We start from the raw sequence: 19,938 nt of genomic DNA, 5'->3' as shown, positions 1-19,938 counted from the left end.
AGAAATCTTTTATGTAGTATAGTAAGTTTTTATCATATGACTGTAGAGTGTACATAACCTTATTTGTGCTATATAATGTTTGATAAAAATTATATGAATGAATTGAGTATCAAATGTGTTTTCATTCATATAATTTTCATCAAATATTATATAACACATATAAAAATATTTACGGTTAAAGTTGACAAAGAAAGACTTTGAAAAGTCAATAGTGGACACATAAGATAGGACAGAGGGAGTATTAAATAAGATCTATTAAAACAAGTTACATAATCACATTCCCAGTGTGTGTGTGTGTTTTTTTTTTTTTTTACGAGAATACGAAAAGTCGATAACCAAAACGTTTTCGTGAAAAACGCCGTCAACAATAAATAGAAATATTAAACAAGAACTATCAAAACAATTCTAGTGTTTTATTAGTATTTTTTTATTTTTATTTTTGTTAGAACGGCAGTGTTTTTATTAATATTAAATAATAAGAACTATCAAAACAAGTTACATATACAATGAAACCAAACCGGTTCCACTTGCGGCATGAATCAAACAAAGAAAAGGAGTAGAAAACATTTGGCCTACCCCACTCTCTTCCCAACTTGATCTCATCCAAACAAATTCCACTTCAAGTAATAATAATAATATATTCATCAATTGAGTATCCACTCCAAATCTCCCACATTAGTAGCCATAAAAAACCCACCAACAAATCCCCTAGATCTTTATGCAATAATATTCATATGGGAAACAGTTTAGCAGGTAAAACAAGAAGCAAGAAAGCCAAAATCATGAAAATTGATGGTGAAATCTTCAAACTAAACACACCCATAAAAGTGTTTGAAGTCATCAAAGATTACCCAAGTCATGTTTTGTTAGACTCAAAGTCGGTTAAACAATATGGTATTAGAGCCGAACCGTTACATTCACAAGATTATTTGGAAGGTGGGAAAGTTTATTTTCTTGTTGAGTTACCAAAGTTGCCTGATACAACGGATAAGAAAGTGGTGAATACTAGAAGGGTGAAGTCGGGTGTGAACATAACGAATAAAGAAAGATTGGAGCTTTTAATGATGGCTAGGAGGTCCGTGTCCGAAGATATGGAGAAAATTGGTGAGGGGTTAGATGGGTGTGGTTCGGTTCGGGTTAAGGTGCGGTTGCCGAAGATGGAAGTGGATAAGTTGATTGATGAGAGTCGAGATGAGGTGGAGGTGGTGGAGAGGATTGTTGATCTTTATGTCAAAAAGAAGGTGGCCGCGTGATGATGATCACCAATGTTAATTTGGGTAATGGTTAGGTTTTTAGATATGGGAATGTAAATAAAGGACATAATCAAATTATGTGAAATGTGAATATTTGATTTGAAATGTTTTTTTATTTTCCGTTGGTTAGTAATATCTTGATAGTGATTTACTCCGTATCATTTATGACTAGGAATTCTAGGTTTATTAATTGTGTCGTCTTCTATATTTTTGCATCGAATGACTTATTTTCTCAGCTATAAATACGAGTATTAAGTATTCTATAGTTTTGTCTAATACTAAGATTTGAACTAGGGCACCGTTTGTAGGTTTATTCGGTTTTAAAATTTTTAGGAGAAAAACTGAAACCGTAACCGAATCAGAACAGAGTTTAGATTTTAGGTATGGAATCGAACGATATTCAAATCGAAAAATGTATTAAGATTCGATTCATTTTTCCTTTGAAACTGAATTGAAATTCGAAGTAATTAATACTGATTGTCTTAAATAAACACTATAGTAACTTAGTAGACTACTATAATGTATATAATATATAGTGAATGAATCTATTGAGAAATTTTGATAGAAAAGAACCGACAAAACTCACATATTGAATGCAAATGCACCTAGCATATGCACATATTCTTCAATCTATGATCACATACTAAAAATGCACCTATCTATTGACACACAGTATAATCCTCCAGACGCAACACATGTGTCGATTGCACTATATTATCTATCGCAATAGCAGTTGGACCAATCCTTCACATAAAGGTTAACCTCTTCCGTCTTAACCCAGCAAAGACGAAAGAACAAAAAGTGCACATATATACATTTCTTTAAATCAATAATGTCGTGAATACATATATATATATATATATATATATATATATATATATATATATATATATATATATATATATATATATATATATATATATATATATATAAAGCATACCAATAGATAGTAACTACACTTGTTACTATACGAAAAAACCCGTATAGGTATTCCCACTCACTAGTATACCAACAAAGCTCGATGGTCTTATATTGCCGAGTCTTTTTCTTTCCTTTATCACGTGTAAACATCACATTCTAAGTCTATCATTATTTCAATCAATAACAACATTAATTAAACAATCAAGCTGTCATATACCATCAAATGGCATATGAGTCAAGAGTGCACTTGGCTCACTCACTGTCACAACACATACGCGTGTGATTCCCACATTTTCGCGCATGAGTCAGACTGGACGCACATATGTGAGATCCAATCAGTCTAAATCACGTATTAAAGTTTTCATACGTGCGTGAGAGAACAGGTGCGCGCGTGAGACTAGACACGCTTCGAAAGATGAATCACATGTGCTGTCAGTACTCTCACTTTATCTAGCAGGTACTCACTTTTCTGACAGGGTACTCACGTGCACGAGAAGACTCTCACGTGTCTGAGACTTGTCTTTCACGCGCGGATGAAGGACTCTCACGTGTGCTGGAATCTCACGCGTGGATCGAGCCACTCACGCGCATATGAATGACTCTCACGCCCGGATCAGGTTACTCTCGCGCGGATGAATGACTCTCATGCGCAGATCAATAAACTCACGGGCGCGAGAAGACTCTCACGCTTTTGAGCTAAAGAACAACAGTTGTTACGAGTCCCAAACACCCAAATCTTCATTTTGACATGTTTTGACCGTAAAATCACATCAGAGACCTCATACTAACCATATGTAAGCTATATCAAACATCAATTTCAAATTACAAACATCAACAAGAAGGAATCAAGCATTGTTTTATTAAAACCCATAAAAGTTTAACCAATTCAAGCAAGAATTGCGTATAAGAATACCTCGTCTCAGTTCATGAAAAACAAGATCAAATCACAGATTGTGAAATTAGAGTTTCAAAGATCTTGAAATTATATTTTGAGAGTACACGGTGTGTTAGGTTTCCTAACTTCCGGAAATAGAAATGTAAGAAGGTAACATGCGGCAACCGCCTAAGGCACGCACACACAAACACATATGTATTATACTCGTGATCTGAAATGTAATTTTCATATTAGGTAGCCCCAACGGAGCCCACTTCAGGCAAACATATATGTTTTGCGACCATTGTCACAACACAAATACATTTGATAACACAATAAATTATTATAATATAATTCATTAAAACACATTTTTCAGCAATAACTTTTAATCTAAATATATCATAATTTAAATTATATCAATAAATTAATACAAATACTTATAAAAATCTAGACCGGTATGTTATATAGTTGTAGCCACTCTTGTGGCTTTTGTTTAGGACCCGAATCCTTGGAAATCCAGTTAATCATTCTTTAATACTTACGCGGCGTTTCTTCTAACCTCTCTCCGAACTACATCAAGTTTCAGGGGGTTAGATGTACCAATTGTGTTATCGGTGCACAAGTGTTTGTTTCTGATGTTGTATTGCTTTGTTTGATGTTGATCATATACGTCAATCATGTGCATATGGGTATAATAGGGTAGTCAAAATAAGTCCTATAAGTAGATCTTGGAGTCTATTCAATTAGAGGATATGTAACCACTTGTAATTCCAATAGCTCATCTGGTATATTTTAATATTACATATATTATGTATGGGTCATCATCAAGAGGGAAGTGATTTTTAGGGGAGAAGGGGGAAATTTAGCAATTTAGTGGATCTGCTGGTAAAAACCTGAAAAACACGGAGGGGCAATTTGGTCAATTTGCAAATCAGATAAAAAAGGCGCTGAATAAAAATAATAACGAAAATAAAATAAAATGAATAAAAATAAAAATAAAAACAATATTGATTATTTTCGTTCGTAATTCTAGGGTTTACTTCATCGTTCCATTTTCTAGGGTTCAATCGATCAAATTCTTTCATTCAATCGCTCGCTTTCACACAGTAATCGATCAAATTCTTTCATTCAATCGATTAAATTCTTTCATTAAATAGTTGAAGAAAGTGAAACTGAAGAAAGATCAAAATTAAATGACGGGAGATTCATCAAAAAGGGGGGAAAATTATGCGATAAAGGAAAATCGAAAGAAATTGAAGGTTCAGGTAATAAACATATTACGATTTATGAATTATAAAGAATTGTATGTTGCATTCTACAATTTTTTGTGAATCTGTATAAATCTGAATTAATTAACATACAAATTCGTTGTAATGAATATTCAGGATATAAAAATATTTGTGTTAATGAAGCTTAGGAATCAGATCATGTGTGTTCAGTGAAATTTTAAAAACATTACTTGTGTTGAATGTTTCATAATAAAATAGATTTTGATAGTATGGTTTACCTCTAGTATATGAACGAGTAATAAATGTAATGAATATACTCTGTATGTACATAATTAATAGTGTATCACAGTTTTATATTGCATCATGTTTATATTACATGTCCTGAGTATTATGATATTATGATTAATCATGATTAAAAAAGAGTATATGATATAATATTAAATTGTGCATTGTATTTGTATGAATCTGAATGAATTATAATACAGATTCGTTGTAATGAATATTCAAGAGATAAACATATTTATGTTAATGAAACTTAGGAGTCAGATCATTTGTGTTCAGTGAAATTTTAAAAACATTACTAGTGTTGAATGTTTCATAATAAAATAAATTTTGATAGTATGGTTTACGTCTAGTATATGAAAGAGTAATAAATGTAATGAATGTGCCCTGTATGTACATAATTAAAAGTGTATCACAGTTTTATATTGCATCATGTTTATATTACATGTCCTGAGTATATGATAGAATATTAAATTGTGCATTGTATTTGTGTGAATCTGAATGAATTATCATACAGATTCATTGTAATGAATATTCAAGAGATAAACATATTATTGTTAATGAAGATTAAGAGTCAGATCATGTGTGTTCAGTGAAATTTTAAAAACATTACTTGTGTTGAATGTTTCATAATAAAATAGATTCTGATAGTATGGTTTTCGTCTAGTATATGAAAGAGTAATAAATGTAATGAATGTGCCCCGTGTGTACATAATTAAAAGTGTATCATATTTTTATAATGAATATTATTGAAATTGTTATATGTGAAAAAAAAGAACAAGGGAAACGGAAAGAAGTGCAAATACAAAAACCCAAAAAAGAAACAAAAACTAGTTGATTTGGAAATTATAGATCCAAAGTATTTGGAGAATGTTTTTGTTCAATTGTTAAAGAAGTATAATGTCATTCCAAAAGGTAAAGAAAAAAAATTGGGTGAAGGAAGTAGTGAACAAGTGCAATCTGATGATGATTTTGTTCAACATAAAGAAGTCTGCAAGATGAAAAGCACAAAAGAAATTGGTAACTCTATTTGTTGTCAATTTAAGCTAATATTTAACTATAAAAAGTGAAAATATTATATATGATGCATGTTAGTAATGTTAATTGACAAATCAACTAATTATATGCTATTCAATTTTTTTATTCATTATAGTTTTTATAAAATGTTACATGTATTGAATGTTGTATATACTGATTACATATGTAATATACGCAGCTATACGACAAGTTGAAGAAATAATGAAATCAAGATCATCTCCAAGATGTTTGTACAACGCCATTGAATGCATGTCAATTCAGCAAAGAAATAAAATCAAAGAGATAGGTTTTGGATCAATCTTAGAAATCAAATTCTCTGAAAATAATATGAAGCTTGCATATTATTTAGCTGATAAGTTTGATGAAACTACATCAACTTTAAACCTCAAAAAAGGATCAATTCCAATAACCAAAAAAACAGTTCATTAACTACTTGGAGTACCAATCGGTGGAATGAATATAAAGCTAGTTGAAAGAGTTGATTCAGAGGAACCAATAACAAAAATGTGGAAAGCGAATTTCGAGAAGCAAACAGTAAGGTGTGGGGATATAGTTGATCATATGAAAACAACAAAAGAAGCTGACAGAACCTTCATATTGAATTTTCTGATATTATTTGCAACATGCTTTGGCCAATCAACAAAATTTGGAAATTGCAACACAAAGTTCCTTCCAAGTATAACAGATGATGTTGATATATCCAAACTAGATTGGTGTGGGTACGTTTATGAATGTCTTTTGCAAAGTAAAAAAGGTTGGAACAGGGGAGAAGGTGGGCAATTCTACAGTGGACCAGTAACTTTGCTAATTGTGAGTCAAATACTTCTATTATTATTGTTATTAGACTCTTTTAAAATGAATTTCAAGTAGGAAATTAATAGTTAAACACATGTAATGTTTTATTATATGTATGCAGCTGTTGTACCTGGAAAAGGTAAAATGTGAGGGATATGATCATAAAAGTAAAAAGGCTGTTATTGAGAAATGGACAGCAGATGACATTAAAAGAAGGATTGAATTGGAGACAGCTAAAGGAGAATTTGGTGAAGGTGAAATTCAAGAAGATGGATATAATGAAGAAACAAAATCAAATGAAGATCAGAATCAAGTACTTAGCCAACCAAGATATACTTACATTCCAAATCCAATTGAAGAAAAGGTAAACTGAAATAAAACTATGAATTAATATGATTTATTTTTATAATGTTACATGCATTGAATGTTATTCTATGACAATGAATGTTATTAAATATTATGATGTTTTATATTTTACATGCATTGAATATTATTCTATAACAAATAAATATGAAGCAATACATTGATTGCTTGGAGCTGAGATACGAGCACATTGTTGAAGAAACCGAACAACTCATGGTATTGTTGAAGGAAGCATTAAAGAAGTATCCAAACAGTGGGGATATAAGAAGCTGCAGAGAAAAAATCTTATTGATTTTTCAAGAATATGAAAACAAAGAAGAAGAAGAATCAGCATTGAAATCAGAAATTATACTAGATGAAGTTACAGGCCTTCCAATGAATGAGTTCCTTAATATAATTGATGAAAACACAAAGAAAGTGACACTTTCAAAGTTGAGACCAACAATAATGGATTATGCTTCTGTTCCAAAATTTGATCTTCTAAATGAACATGGTATAAAAGATGTTCCAAGTGCAAGTTCAAAGGTTGAAGGAAAGTACAAGATTAGTAATGTTAATGAGTTCGAAAATGACGTTTCAAGCATCTTGCATTGTTTTATTGATGATCCTCTGTAAGTATCTAATCTATTGTAAGAAAGTTAATTTACTATATCATGTTTATAAGAACAATAATTTAAATACATAATATGTTGATTTTCACAATTTCAGGAAGATTGTATTCAGGAGTATAGTTGGAAATACACTAAATAGAATACAAGTTGGAAGTTTACTTCATCATACAAAAATATCAACCTCTGTTATAGATTGCTGGTCAAACATCTTGAATCATGAAGAAAAATTACTTGGGAGTAATGACTGTTCAAGATACTTTTTTGGAACCACAATCATAGTAAGTCTTGTACAATTATTGATGAAAAAATGTAATTGTTTAACATATAGTTTTTATAATTCTAATGATAGAACACAATAAAAATAAGTTGTAATGCATCATTAATTTCTAATAAAAATAAATATATTTTTGTGATAAATGCAGTCTGAAGAAATGCTGAACGAAGGTGCTTACAAAGAAGAAGTTTATATAAGATTCAGAACGAACTTGATAGTACAAGCAACATCAGAAAACATAGATTTCAGATTCGCAAAGAAAGATCTGGTATGACACATTATATCATAAATAAAATGCATATATGTATAGGTATAAGAAATAGTTTAAATTTAACTATTAGTTTTATTTGAAAATGTAGGTGTTCTTTCTTGTAATGTCAAAAGAGCTGAATTACCTGATAGTTTTCAATCTTAAAACTTCAGAGGTTGAAATAATTGATCACAGAAAAGCTTATATTCATACTCGTTTGAACTATGGCAGTTTACCAACTAGCATTGTAAGTAAATCATCATTTTGTTAAATTGAAAAACAAATATGTATATTAAATTTGTATTGCTAAGTTTATTTGTTTGAATTGCAGACACACTTGTTTTCAAAATACTTGGAAGATGTTTCTCATCTAAACTGCAATTTGATTAGAAATTGTATACCAAAAATGAAGATTGTACCTTGGGGCATAAGTGAGAATAACATAGATTTTGGGGTGATGATGATGAGACACATGGAGGTGTACAGGAGTGAAATTCAGTGGGATTGTGGACTAGATGTTGAAGGAAACCATCAACGCAGTCAAATTGAGTTGTTGAGAAAGAAATATGCAAATAAAATTATTTTGAGTGATCTTAATAAAACAAGAGATGATGTGATTGATGATATGAAATATTTCAATGGAAACTACAATGAAAGCCACAGAAGGATCCTCAAAGAAGAAGCAAGGAAGAGATGCCTTGAATATTTCAGAAACAACAGAGGAACATGTATGTTATGAACAACTTTTAATATTATTACATACAGTGAATGTTTTATACTATTTGTCTAATAACATGATTTATTTTGATGGAAATAGGAAACTGGTGAGATTGAAATAAGCAGAGAAGCTTCATTGCAAGATTGATAAAAGAAGAAAGTTTACTTCAAACAAAATTCGATGCAAAAGAATAATCTTTAAAACGTTGTAGTTTCTTATTTTCATTTTTACAAATTAAAACAATATTTGATATATGTTAAAACTATGTGTTAGATTGTTATGAACAGCATCTAGCTATGATATAATGAATAATAATGGATGTTATTAAAGTTTATGATATTAAAAGTTGTGACTAAATCTTATCATATTAAATCCATTATATATCATGTGAAGATATTTCAGTATTATTGTAACCTATGTTTGGATAGTCTTATTGCAAAAAAGTCATTTTGCTATAATATTTTTTGTTTGAAATGATAATTCATTTTTTATTATTATATTTTTTATGTAATTTTATGGAAATAACTGTTTAAATAATGAAGTAAATTAAATATATAATATCATTACATAAGGAGAATGTAATCAATTTGTATAATAATTGATCATTTTGTAATAAGCTAAATAAAAATCTAAAAAATTAAATTAAATTTTTGAATATTCAAGTAAAACGAATAAAACTAAAAAGGTAAAATCGAATATTTAAGTAAAAATGATTGTAAAAGGGTAAAAAGTGTAACAAAATAAAACTAAAAGGTAAAATTTTGAATATTAATCCCCTCCAATTTATCACATTAACACATTTCTCATTTTCATTATTTCATCTGACACTCCAAAATTTTCCTTTTAGCGATTAGAAAAACGAAACCCTAGCTTCCACGCTAAACCCAAAATCGAAGAAAGTACAATGGCCGAAGATAATAGAACCATCGATTTCAAAGTATACAGTAAGTAATCTATCACTGAATCATGTATTTTACATTATTTTTGATCGAAGTATAAAACCCTAATATATAACGATTTCTTATTATCTAGCATCAAGAAAGAAGGCAAACTTAAAGCTCAAATTAAACATGAGAAAAAGTAAGTTTATATATACAGTTTATTTAATGCATTATACTTGAAAATATTTAAAAATATCATGAATCATTTTAGTTTTTGTTATTGTTGTTGCATAACATTCAGTAAATGTAATGTTTTATCTGGTCCTGAGATTAATAGTAACGAAACAACTTGTTTCAGTTATTTATTTTTTATTTTATTTTATTTTTTTAAATATATGTTGTACATGTAAAGTTTTTTAAAAAAATGTTAAATTAGAGTTTTAATGAAAGTAATTTAATATTTGTTGCATGCAGACACTATTGAAATGGTTGAAGATACAAATCCAATGGATCAACATACAGGTATAAAACAATTACATATGTTGAATATTATAAATTGAATATATCTTATGAATTATACTCGATATAGTTTAAAAATACTATGAATCGCATGTATGTCGAGTAATATAGGTACAGACGATCTTTCTCAAAAAGCACTTAAAAACTAAACTGGAGATTCATCATCTCGTGTTAAATATACGAGAAAAATTCTTCAGGAAATAAAGGAAAAAATTCATTTAAACAGAGGTAAAGTTTATATTCTATGTTATTATATCATTCACTGAAAGTAATATTATATTATTTTGTAAGATAATTTATTTTAAATGTCAAATACCATAATGAAATGATGAAAATAAAAAAAGATTCAAAAGAAAGTTTGGTGCAAACAAAATTTATGCAAAAACATTCATTATATGTAATTTTTTACAAAAAAAAAAGAGGAACATGTCTAAATCTACTTTTATTAGATGAATCAAAATAGTGTGAAAGCAAAAAATAGTGAATGATATGATAAACAACCATGAATGTTTACGTTATAGATGTCTCAAACTAATTAGATTAAGTATTATTATGAACTTATAGTTTGTTAAAAGTAGAAAATAACATGTATATTAAGCATTTCTAGTTTATAACTTGTTGCATGCAGAAGATATGAATATAGAACCTCTACAAGTTAAACAACAAGAGAATCAAGAAGAAGAACCAGGTACATTTTTCTATTGTTTATAATTAATAAAAATATCATGATTCATTTATATATATAAATTTTATTGTTATGTGTCGACACAAATATATATGTTGAATGTCATTAAGTTTGTTAAATATTATAAAGTTGCAGAAAACACAAATGCTCATACTGAAGAGGCAACAAACAGTGATAGAACAGTAACAATATATGAAAATAATGAACAGGAATCAAATGAAGGTAGTACTTATAAATGTATATAAACATTTCGCATTACATATATGATACAAAAATAATGAAAACTTTATGTTGATTATAATGATAATTGATTTCTAACAATGTTATAATATTTATATTATAGATGTGATCATCATTGGGGAAAATATTCAAACTGATGCAAAGACAAAAACAAGGTTTAGCAGAAGATTATATGAAGAGAAAATACTGGGTAAATGAAAGAAATCAATTCCTAGAAGGAAAACAGTCAAAACAAAGCAGGGGTCAAACGTAAAATGTGAACAAAGCAAAAAAGCAATAAAGAATCTGAAGAGTAACAAGAAAGAACAACCTGTGGAATTAAATGAATCCCCTGAAGAAGTTGAAAAAACTAGTAAGAAAAGGAAAAGAAACAATGAAGAAGAACCTGTTACAAAGAAAAGAAAATTAAAAAAAGGCAAAAAGGTTCAAAAGCAACGGAATAAAACAGATGTTGCAGATGGGTTCACCAAATTGTATCACAGAAACACGCCAAAAAACTTATACCAAGCAACAAGGTTGCTGTCAAGAGAACGAATCAATGCTATAACAAAAATTGGCTTTGGTAAATTGTTAGAGATGCAGTTTGATGAAATGCCGAGGAAGCTTTCATTTTTCTGTCTTTCGATGTACAACCCTGATACAAGCTGCATAGAACTACCAGCTGGAAACATACAAATAACAAGAAAAAGTATACACGAATTGTATGGTATTCCAATAGGTGGAGATAAAGTTGAAGCTCGTGTAAGGGCACAAATAGGGGGAGAAATGAATGTAAAGTGGAGAAGCGGATACAAAAAGGGAATGTAAATCAAAAACAGATACTAGAAAAGTTAAAGAGCAGCTCTGATAGTGATCTAATGTTTGTTTTGGATTTCATGGTACTGTTTGCATCGTCGATGATCGAGCAAACAAAATGTGGTACAGTAAACACAAAGTTCCTCGGCGTTTTAAACGATGAAAGTGACATACCAAAACTTGATTGGTGTGATTACCTGCTTACATGTTTGAATGAAACTGTTCGAGAATGGAAAGAAATAAACAATCCCGATGGAGCGTTTAATGGATCAATCTCCACAATTGTTGTAAGTCTAATAACTATTATATATATATATATATATATATATATATATATATATATATATATATATATATATATATATATATATATATATATATATATATATATATATATTATCTATTACATGTAATATGTGTTATACATAATGCATGTGTAAAAATTTATATCTTAATTATTAACATGAAATTAATAAAAAAAATGCAGCTTCATTATGTCCAATCAACAATTCTTGATGGAACATATGTACCACCTGAAAGATCAACAATTTATGAATGGTCATCAATAAAGTTGAAGGATAGAGAAACTGCAGAAGTTAGGAAAGGTGTGTTTGGTGATGTTATTGTAGTTCAAAGAGAAAAGGAGGCGAAGAAAACAAAGAACCTCGAGTTTGGATCTGAGAAGGTAAGAAAAATGTTTATTATAATACTTATGATGGATGATGGATGATGGATGTTTTAAATCGTATGAAATTTGCAATTTATTATTATTACATGTGTTGAAATTTTCAATTTATTATTATTACATGTGTTGAATATTTATTATTATTGCCAAAATGGTGGATTTAAACAACAATAACACATGGGGTGATGATGATATTAACAATTAAATATCTTATATATGGCAGGAATATGTGAACTACCTTGTAACAAATCTAAATGATGTGAAGGATTATGGTCAAATCCTAAGTGAAGGTTTGGGACTTTATCCAGAAAACAAGACCATTGAAGAAATTTCAAAAGTTCTTAAAGATTATTTTAAAGGAATAGACATCTCAGATGATGATTTTTCACCTAGTGTTTCTCATAATAATGATGGAAAAGAATTTAATTCAACACAACCTATTCCATTTCATTTACATGATGAAGTTTCTCAAACGAATGAAGAGATGGATTTAGAGAATGAACATGTGAATAAAGTGAATGGAGAAAGTGTGGAAAAAATTGTGAAATCAAGAGGAGGAAAAAAAGCTGCAAATGAAAATGAGGATTAAGATGTGAGTGAAACTGATAAGCAGAGGAAAGAAAGTAATAAAAGTGGAAAGAAAGCTGAAAAGGAAGTTGAAGGGATTGAAGGCGTTGAAGCGAATGAAGAAGATGTGGAAGAAAATGTAGAATTACCAGGAGGTAAACAAATTGTAGTTGGAAACGAAAAACAAGTTGTGGATGTCAATGAAAAGGGGAGGGAAGAAAATGATGAAGGTGAACGAACAATTGAAGAAGTAATAATGAACGTAGTGAATGAAACGGAAGAAATGGGCAATAATGAAGAATCAGGTGAGGAGGATACACGAGAGCAGGAAAAAACTGAAGAAAAATTAACAAAGAGACAGAGAGAAATAAATTTGGCTGCTGTATACTGATCACCATACATAAAAAGACAAGTAGACGTTGGGGCAGGTTTTACTAAGGCAGAGTATAAAATTCTAAGATACATCAAATCTTTCAAGCTAAGTGCATGGTAAAAATACTTGGGAAATTTTAATAATTTATATTTTAAATACCTTAAATATATATAAATATTTAATTATACTGATGTTGTTTCAGGGAACAAGTATTTGGAAGTGAGAAGGTGAACGGACATTGCTTCAGTATGTGTATGGCTAGTTTGATATATCGAGCTAAATTGTTTGCCTCCATTGTCGATGTTTGGTCATCAATATTGAATGAGGAAAAAAAGACAGCTGATCTGACCAAGCCACAAAGATTTTATTTGATAACTTCAATATTTGTAAGTTTATAAAAATAATATTCATTTATATAATTTATAACAAGAAAAAAAAAGCATTGAGTAAAAATTGTGATTAAATTTTATGTTAACGTATAGGCAGAGGGAATGCTTGAGAATCAATCAGAGGAAAACCAAAATAAATTCAATTCAAGAGTTGATGATATTCTGAAATATTGGCCCAAGGCAACGAAATTTGAAAATTATGATCTGGTATGAAATAACAAATAATTTGCTAACTAGCTAAATTAAATATACAGTAATATTTTATAAAATCATGTATGATATTGCAGGTCTTCTTTCCGATATGTGTTGAAGATCATTACTATATTATAGTATTCAACATGAAGAACGGAAAGATTGAACTTATCGATAATGTAAAAGCCGACCTTCAATTCAAGGACCAGTATGGAAACGTTCCAGAAAATGTGGTATGTAGAATTTTTAAATAATATTACATATGCTGAATGATATTAAAAGTAAATAAACTTTATTATTATAACAAAAATTTTAATCAATTTTTATTATTAAAACAATTTAATATATTGATTTGTACAACTTATAGGTGCTTTACTTCACGAATTATTTAAAAAAGGTTGGAAGTATGTACTACAAAAGATTTTTCGGTAAAGAGGTTGTGTTAAAGGAAACGAAATGGATGACTGAAGACAATCAAATTGACTGTGGTATTTTTGCTATGAGACACATGGAATGCTACAGAGGAGAAGAGAAGTGGTATTTTGGATTAGTGGATGAATCAAATTTTCAGAAAAATCAGCTTATGAGCCTGAGATTGCATTATGCACTTAAGATTTTGACACACGATTTGAATGAACTAAAATCAGAGTTTTTTCAGAAATTGAAGAGTTATGAAAAAACAACAAGTGATAAAATCAAGAAGCAGACTGTGGACAAGGCGAAGGCACAAGCACTGAACAAGATTGATAAATGGCATAAGAGAAAATAGAATGTATTCTATTTCATCATTAGTATGTAAAACAATTTATATTTTGAATTCTGTATTAACCGTATTGTGTGAATCATTTAGCATGATATATTAACGGTATTTTGTAAATCGTTTAACCTGCGTATTATAAGATATTATGTTGATGTTACTTAGTTAATATGGTTCACATTAATATTTTACTAGGTACACGCTTTGTTATATGTAAAGTAAATTACACCAGTTGGTTATTATATACATTAATCGTTTTCTACTTAGCGATTTTGTAATCGTTGACTGAATTACACTGATTAATGCATACAGTATACACATTTGATGTTAAATAAGATGAAGCTAACTACCATATTGATTAAAAAGTCCAAGGCTAAGTAACACTACATGCATTGAATATTATGTACTAAGTAAACTTAATACATAATAACATTACATACATTGAATATTATGTATTAACTAAACTTAATACATACTAACATTACATACATTGAATATTGTGTATTAAGTACTTAATACATACTAACATTACATGCATTGCGTATTATGTTTTAAGCATGAATTGAATATCAAGTATTAAGCATGATGACATAATAACATTACATGCATTGCATATTATGTTTTAAGCAAGAATTGAACATCAAGTATTAAGTATGATGACATAATAACTGTTGGTATAAGTAAACATATGAGATGCAATAATACTCGATCTAAAACATACACACATTTGAGTCTGAAAAACTTAAAACATTCAATGTAAGTAATGGTATGATCTGTAATAACACGCAGTCTAAAACATGTAAAAATTAAGGATAAAAAAACAATAAACAATCAATCTTGAGATTCACCAACTTCTTCAAGTTGTTCATCCATCGAGTCATAGTCTTCATCATCTTCATCATCTTCATCAACAAGTTTCATCTTTTGTTTACCAGCATTTCTTTTGTCACAACTTCTCCTATTATGACCAAGAATACCACATTTTTTGCAAGCCCTCTGCTTCTTACCATTTCTCTCAACAGCAGGTAAGTATCTCTTGTTACTACTCTCACCTTTGTTACTTCTCTCACCTTTGTTACGCACTCCCTTTGGACCATGAACATTAGCAAGAGCAGGCCTAGGGAAACCATACAACTGCTCAATTGCAGCAAATCTAGAAGGCGCTGTATCATCATCCGGATTAAAAAATTCACTAATAAACACATTAAACTTGTCTCTTAACAGCTCAAGTTTTTCAGTATCATCCTTCAAGAAAAAGAGTGCTTTTCTAAATTTATTGAGCAGCTCTTTCTTAACCCTATAAGATGCAACAAACGGATTTAACTCAGAAGCTATGGAATTGAATACTTCAGACGCTCCCTTTGACCATCTCTTCAGAATATATCGATCAGGAATAGCATGAACTTCATTTATATAATAAACAACGAAAACATGACGATACAAACGTCCTTCACGTACAAACAACAAACACGAGCAATCATATTCAAATGTCTTCTCATTAAATTCAACCTGAAAAACAAAAATTGGAATGCAAACATTTAAAAATAATTTAAACAGCAAAACATGCATCATAGATAATTATATTAAAACAAACATAAAAAGTTGAAAATATTGTATACTTACATGGTAATCCCACTTAGGACGTGGTTCAGGAAACTTTTCTTGAATTACACAAATTAGCTTATCTCCTTCAACTCTAAAATTTGTTTGATAGCATGAAGAGGAAGATCTGCAGATTTCATCTTGAACAAGTAAAAAAATACTAGGGGTATATATATCCCTAGCATGTTTCTCAATGCGCCGAGTTGTTACAAGTTTAACCAATTTGTTCTCCATTTCATATTCAAGAAGACGATTAGTATGTCTCTACCTTTCCATTGCCGCCTCAAACCTTGAATAAAAATCAACTAAAGTATAACATCTGTTCTTGCATTTACTGAAAAATGCATTCTCACTCTCTGAAAGTGAAGAAGTTCTCATCAAAGCATTCATAGGGGTATCCATGAAGAAGCATGGTACCCACATTTCTTTAATTTTGTACATGTCATTGAACCATCTAACTTCATGCAATTTATAGTCATCAATCAATGATTTCCAACGAGTCTCAAACTTTTCAGGTGTTTGTTGCTGATTCCAGAAAATTAAATTCATACGATCCCGAAAATTAGGAGTATCATACAATTCGTGGCCAACTTAAAAAATATAAAACTAACATAAAAAAGTTGAAAAAAGGCAAGTAATAAAAAGTAAGAAAACAAAAAGTTAAAAACATAAAACCTTATCACGCAGCTTGGAACTTATGTTCCACATGCACAATCGGTGTTTTGCATGTTTAAATTTCAAATCAATAGCCTCTTTCATTGCAGGATCATGATCGGTGACAACTAATAAAGGTTCATTCCCAATAGTTTTCAAGAAACAGTCTAGAAACCAGTTAAACGATTCAATACTTTCACCAGTAAGTAGAGCAGCACCAAAACACACAAGTTTCTTATGATTATCAATTTCAGTAAGAGGAACAAACACCATCTTGTACCTGAAATACAATTTAACATAATTAATAATAATATTACACACATTGAATGTTAACAGAATAAATTAATAAAAATAAAAGTAAAGACTTACTTGTTTGTCTTGTAAGTTGCATCAAAAGACACGATATCACCAAACTCTAGATAATTAACTTTAGAGACATAATCAGACCAGAATAGTCCAAGTAAAGTACCATCATTACCACATTTATACTCGCAAGTGAAGTTTGGTAAAACTTCTTGCTTCCGAAGAAGATTCTCTATAAAAATGTGTGCATCACTTTCACCTACATACAGATTTATGTCACGCCTTAAGTTTTGAAAATCAACAGAAGAAGGACCAACCAGACTAAAACCACCATTAAGATCTGAGATAATGTTATAAGCTGTAGTAGCACCAACATTAGATTTAGTATTTAAATCAAACAACATTTGCGCGTCGTCTAAACCAATCCTTATGTTTATCTTCATTTGCTGTCTATTACCTACAGAAACTAACTTATGATTGTGACCTTCATAGAACTTCCAAATCATCACCTTATCACCAACTAACTTACATCTAAGAGATGCAGAACAACCAGTCTTGATTGTGGAAACTTTACGAATAAGAGGTTTTTTTTTCCTTCTTTCTTTTCTTCCTTTTATCAGCTTTAGAAAGTTCAACATTAGATTCACCATTACCATCAACATCAACATCAACTTCTGAGTCACCTTCAATATCACCTTCCACACCACCTTCAACTGAATCTTTAGCAATAGGTAGATTAAAATCTATAAGAGAATCATAGGCGAGATGACTAGAAGTACCGGATCTATTACAACAAAAAACCTTGTATATAACAATCCCAGCTGCATTTCTATTTTACGAAGATCTTTTAGTATCAAATCCACCAGCCTCGCCATAGGACTCATAAAACAACTGACATGCATCATACGATTGAAATAAAGTACCAATAACAGGTTTCAAATGATCAGGAACAACAGGTAAATATTCTTGTGAACCATCAACACTTTCTCTAATTATTGAAGATATATCAACTTGTTCAACAATTGCTCCAGAACCTAAAAATACAAAATATTGATCATGCAATGTTATTAGCAATATATTTATTATTGGTGAATAGAAACATATCATAAACCCTAAAAAACAATAAAAAAGAAAAGAAAATATATAATAATAAAAAACATATGTAATGTTCATAAGAAACTCATGTATTGAAATCAGAAAAAAAACAATTCACATTAAAACGTGCAGGGCATGTAATGTTTTTAGAAAAATATTTATCATTGATGGACAGAAACATTACATAAACCATAAAATAAAAAGAAACAACAGACAATAGATAATAATATTCATCATATGTAATATTCATAAGAAAATAAAGTATTAAAAGAAGGAAAAACAAAGTCACATTAATACATGCAACGCATGTAATGTTATTAAAAATATTCATTCTTAATGCACTGAAACATAACATAAACCCTAAAAAAGAAGCAAACAACAGAAAACAGATAACAGATAGTAATATTGATCATAAGTAAATAAAATTAAAAAATAATGAATGTAAATCAGAAAACACGTACATTCAGCATCAGACTGTGCAGAATCGAAACCAGATGAAGCAGCGACAGAAGTAGAACCTTCAACACGAGAGGTAGAATCTGAAGCACAAATAGAACTGGAAGCCATCGCAAACCTTGATTACACATAAAAAAGTAAAAATGAATCAGATACGAACGCTATAGAACTAAATTGAGGGGAAAAAAACGAATCAGATGAACATATAAACCGTAACTCAAAAGATTATGATGAAGACGAAATCACTGAAAAATTGTATGAAGAATCGTAATTGAATATTGACGAAGAGAGAACGAAACCCTAATTCAATGATGATCGACGAAAAAACAAAATCAATTATATCAGTTAATAAAAGGAAAAAAGAAAAAAAAAAGAATTACGAAATGACGAAATTAGCCTTTCAATACAAATAAAGGATGCAGCCAGGAAGCTGGAACAAGAAGAGGAGGTGGAATATTAGGGGCTGTTGGATCAAAAATCAAGGGTGGGATCATGAGCTTTCCCCTTCCCCCTAAAAATCACTTCCCTCTTGATTATATCCGTATTATGTATTATGTATATGTGTGTTTGCCAAAACAATATATTGTCATATTACATATTTTTAAGTGGCTTTAGATCCAAAAAATGAATATAATACTTAGAAGAAAGATCAAAGTGTGACGAATGATAATTTGAACTAGAGAAACGACTTGAAATGATTATATTATTTTAATAGTGTAGAGTGAAAAAATTAAAGAATAAGTGAAATAAGTATTCAAATAGAATTTCTAATCTAACTAAACATAGTTTGATTTGAAAAGTTGCAATATATATATATACAAACGCCCTAATTTAACTCACAAATCACTAACTTACAACTATTAGTTGATACCTATATCAAAAATCAAAAATCTCTTACATACTCTGATACACCATTCGTTTCATATTGATAGTTCATTATTCCTATATCAAAAATTAAAAATCTTTTACATACTCTCTGATATACCATCCGTTTCATATTGATAGTTCATTATACTATTTTGAGTTATCTCAATTCAATAATTTACTTTCTTAAATAGATAAAAAAAAATTTATTAAGGTAAATAGATAAAAATTTTTAGGATATAGTCTTATTCGTGCTTCTCAAACTGTTTGAGT

The 19,938-nt window shown here is 29.7% G+C and overlaps 2 protein-coding genes across 2 annotated transcripts; one reads left to right on the top strand and one right to left on the bottom strand.

Annotated features, from left to right (window-relative positions):
• The first annotated feature begins 515 nt into the window (after nt 1–515).
• Nucleotides 516–1,459, top strand: LOC139847991 (uncharacterized protein At1g66480-like). The gene has a single exon (XM_071837730.1). The coding sequence runs from the start codon at nt 735–737 to the stop codon at nt 1,251–1,253; it is 519 nt and encodes a 172-aa protein (XP_071693831.1). The 5' UTR covers nt 516–734; the 3' UTR covers nt 1,254–1,459.
• A 14,063-nt stretch (nt 1,460–15,522) lies between these two features.
• Nucleotides 15,523–17,693, bottom strand: LOC139849100 (protein FAR1-RELATED SEQUENCE 5-like). The gene is made up of 5 exons (XM_071838773.1): nt 17,317–17,693; nt 16,969–17,227; nt 16,562–16,818; nt 16,315–16,420; nt 15,523–16,200 (listed from the first exon to the last, which is right to left on the bottom strand). Exons 1-5 carry the CDS (start codon nt 17,691–17,693, stop codon nt 15,523–15,525), a joined length of 1,677 nt encoding a protein of 558 aa, XP_071694874.1.
• Nucleotides 17,694–19,938: the final 2,245 nt, after the last annotated feature.

The sequence above is a fragment of the Rutidosis leptorrhynchoides genome, chromosome 5 (genome assembly GCF_046630445.1).
Source record: "Rutidosis leptorrhynchoides isolate AG116_Rl617_1_P2 chromosome 5, CSIRO_AGI_Rlap_v1, whole genome shotgun sequence".
Lineage (NCBI taxonomy): Eukaryota > Viridiplantae > Streptophyta > Magnoliopsida > Asterales > Asteraceae > Rutidosis > Rutidosis leptorrhynchoides.
This window is presented reverse-complemented; position numbering and strand designations above follow the sequence as displayed.

Bases quoted from the DNA above. Each gene is read 5' to 3' on its own strand.
- LOC139847991 (XM_071837730.1), top strand. From the start codon at position 735: ATGGGAAACAGTTTAGCAGGTAAAACAAGAAGCAAGAAAGCCAAAATC.
- LOC139849100 (XM_071838773.1), bottom strand. From the start codon at position 17,693: ATGAAGATAAACATAAGGATTGGTTTAGACGACGCGCAAATGTTGTTT. The intron at 16,819-16,968 runs GTTTTATGTTTT...TTCTGGAATCAG, and splicing joins GTTCCAAGCTGCGTGATAAG to CAACAAACACCTGAAAAGTT. The intron at 16,421-16,561 runs GTAGAGACATAC...TGAAATCTGCAG, and splicing joins TTTGAGGCGGCAATGGAAAG to ATCTTCCTCTTCATGCTATC.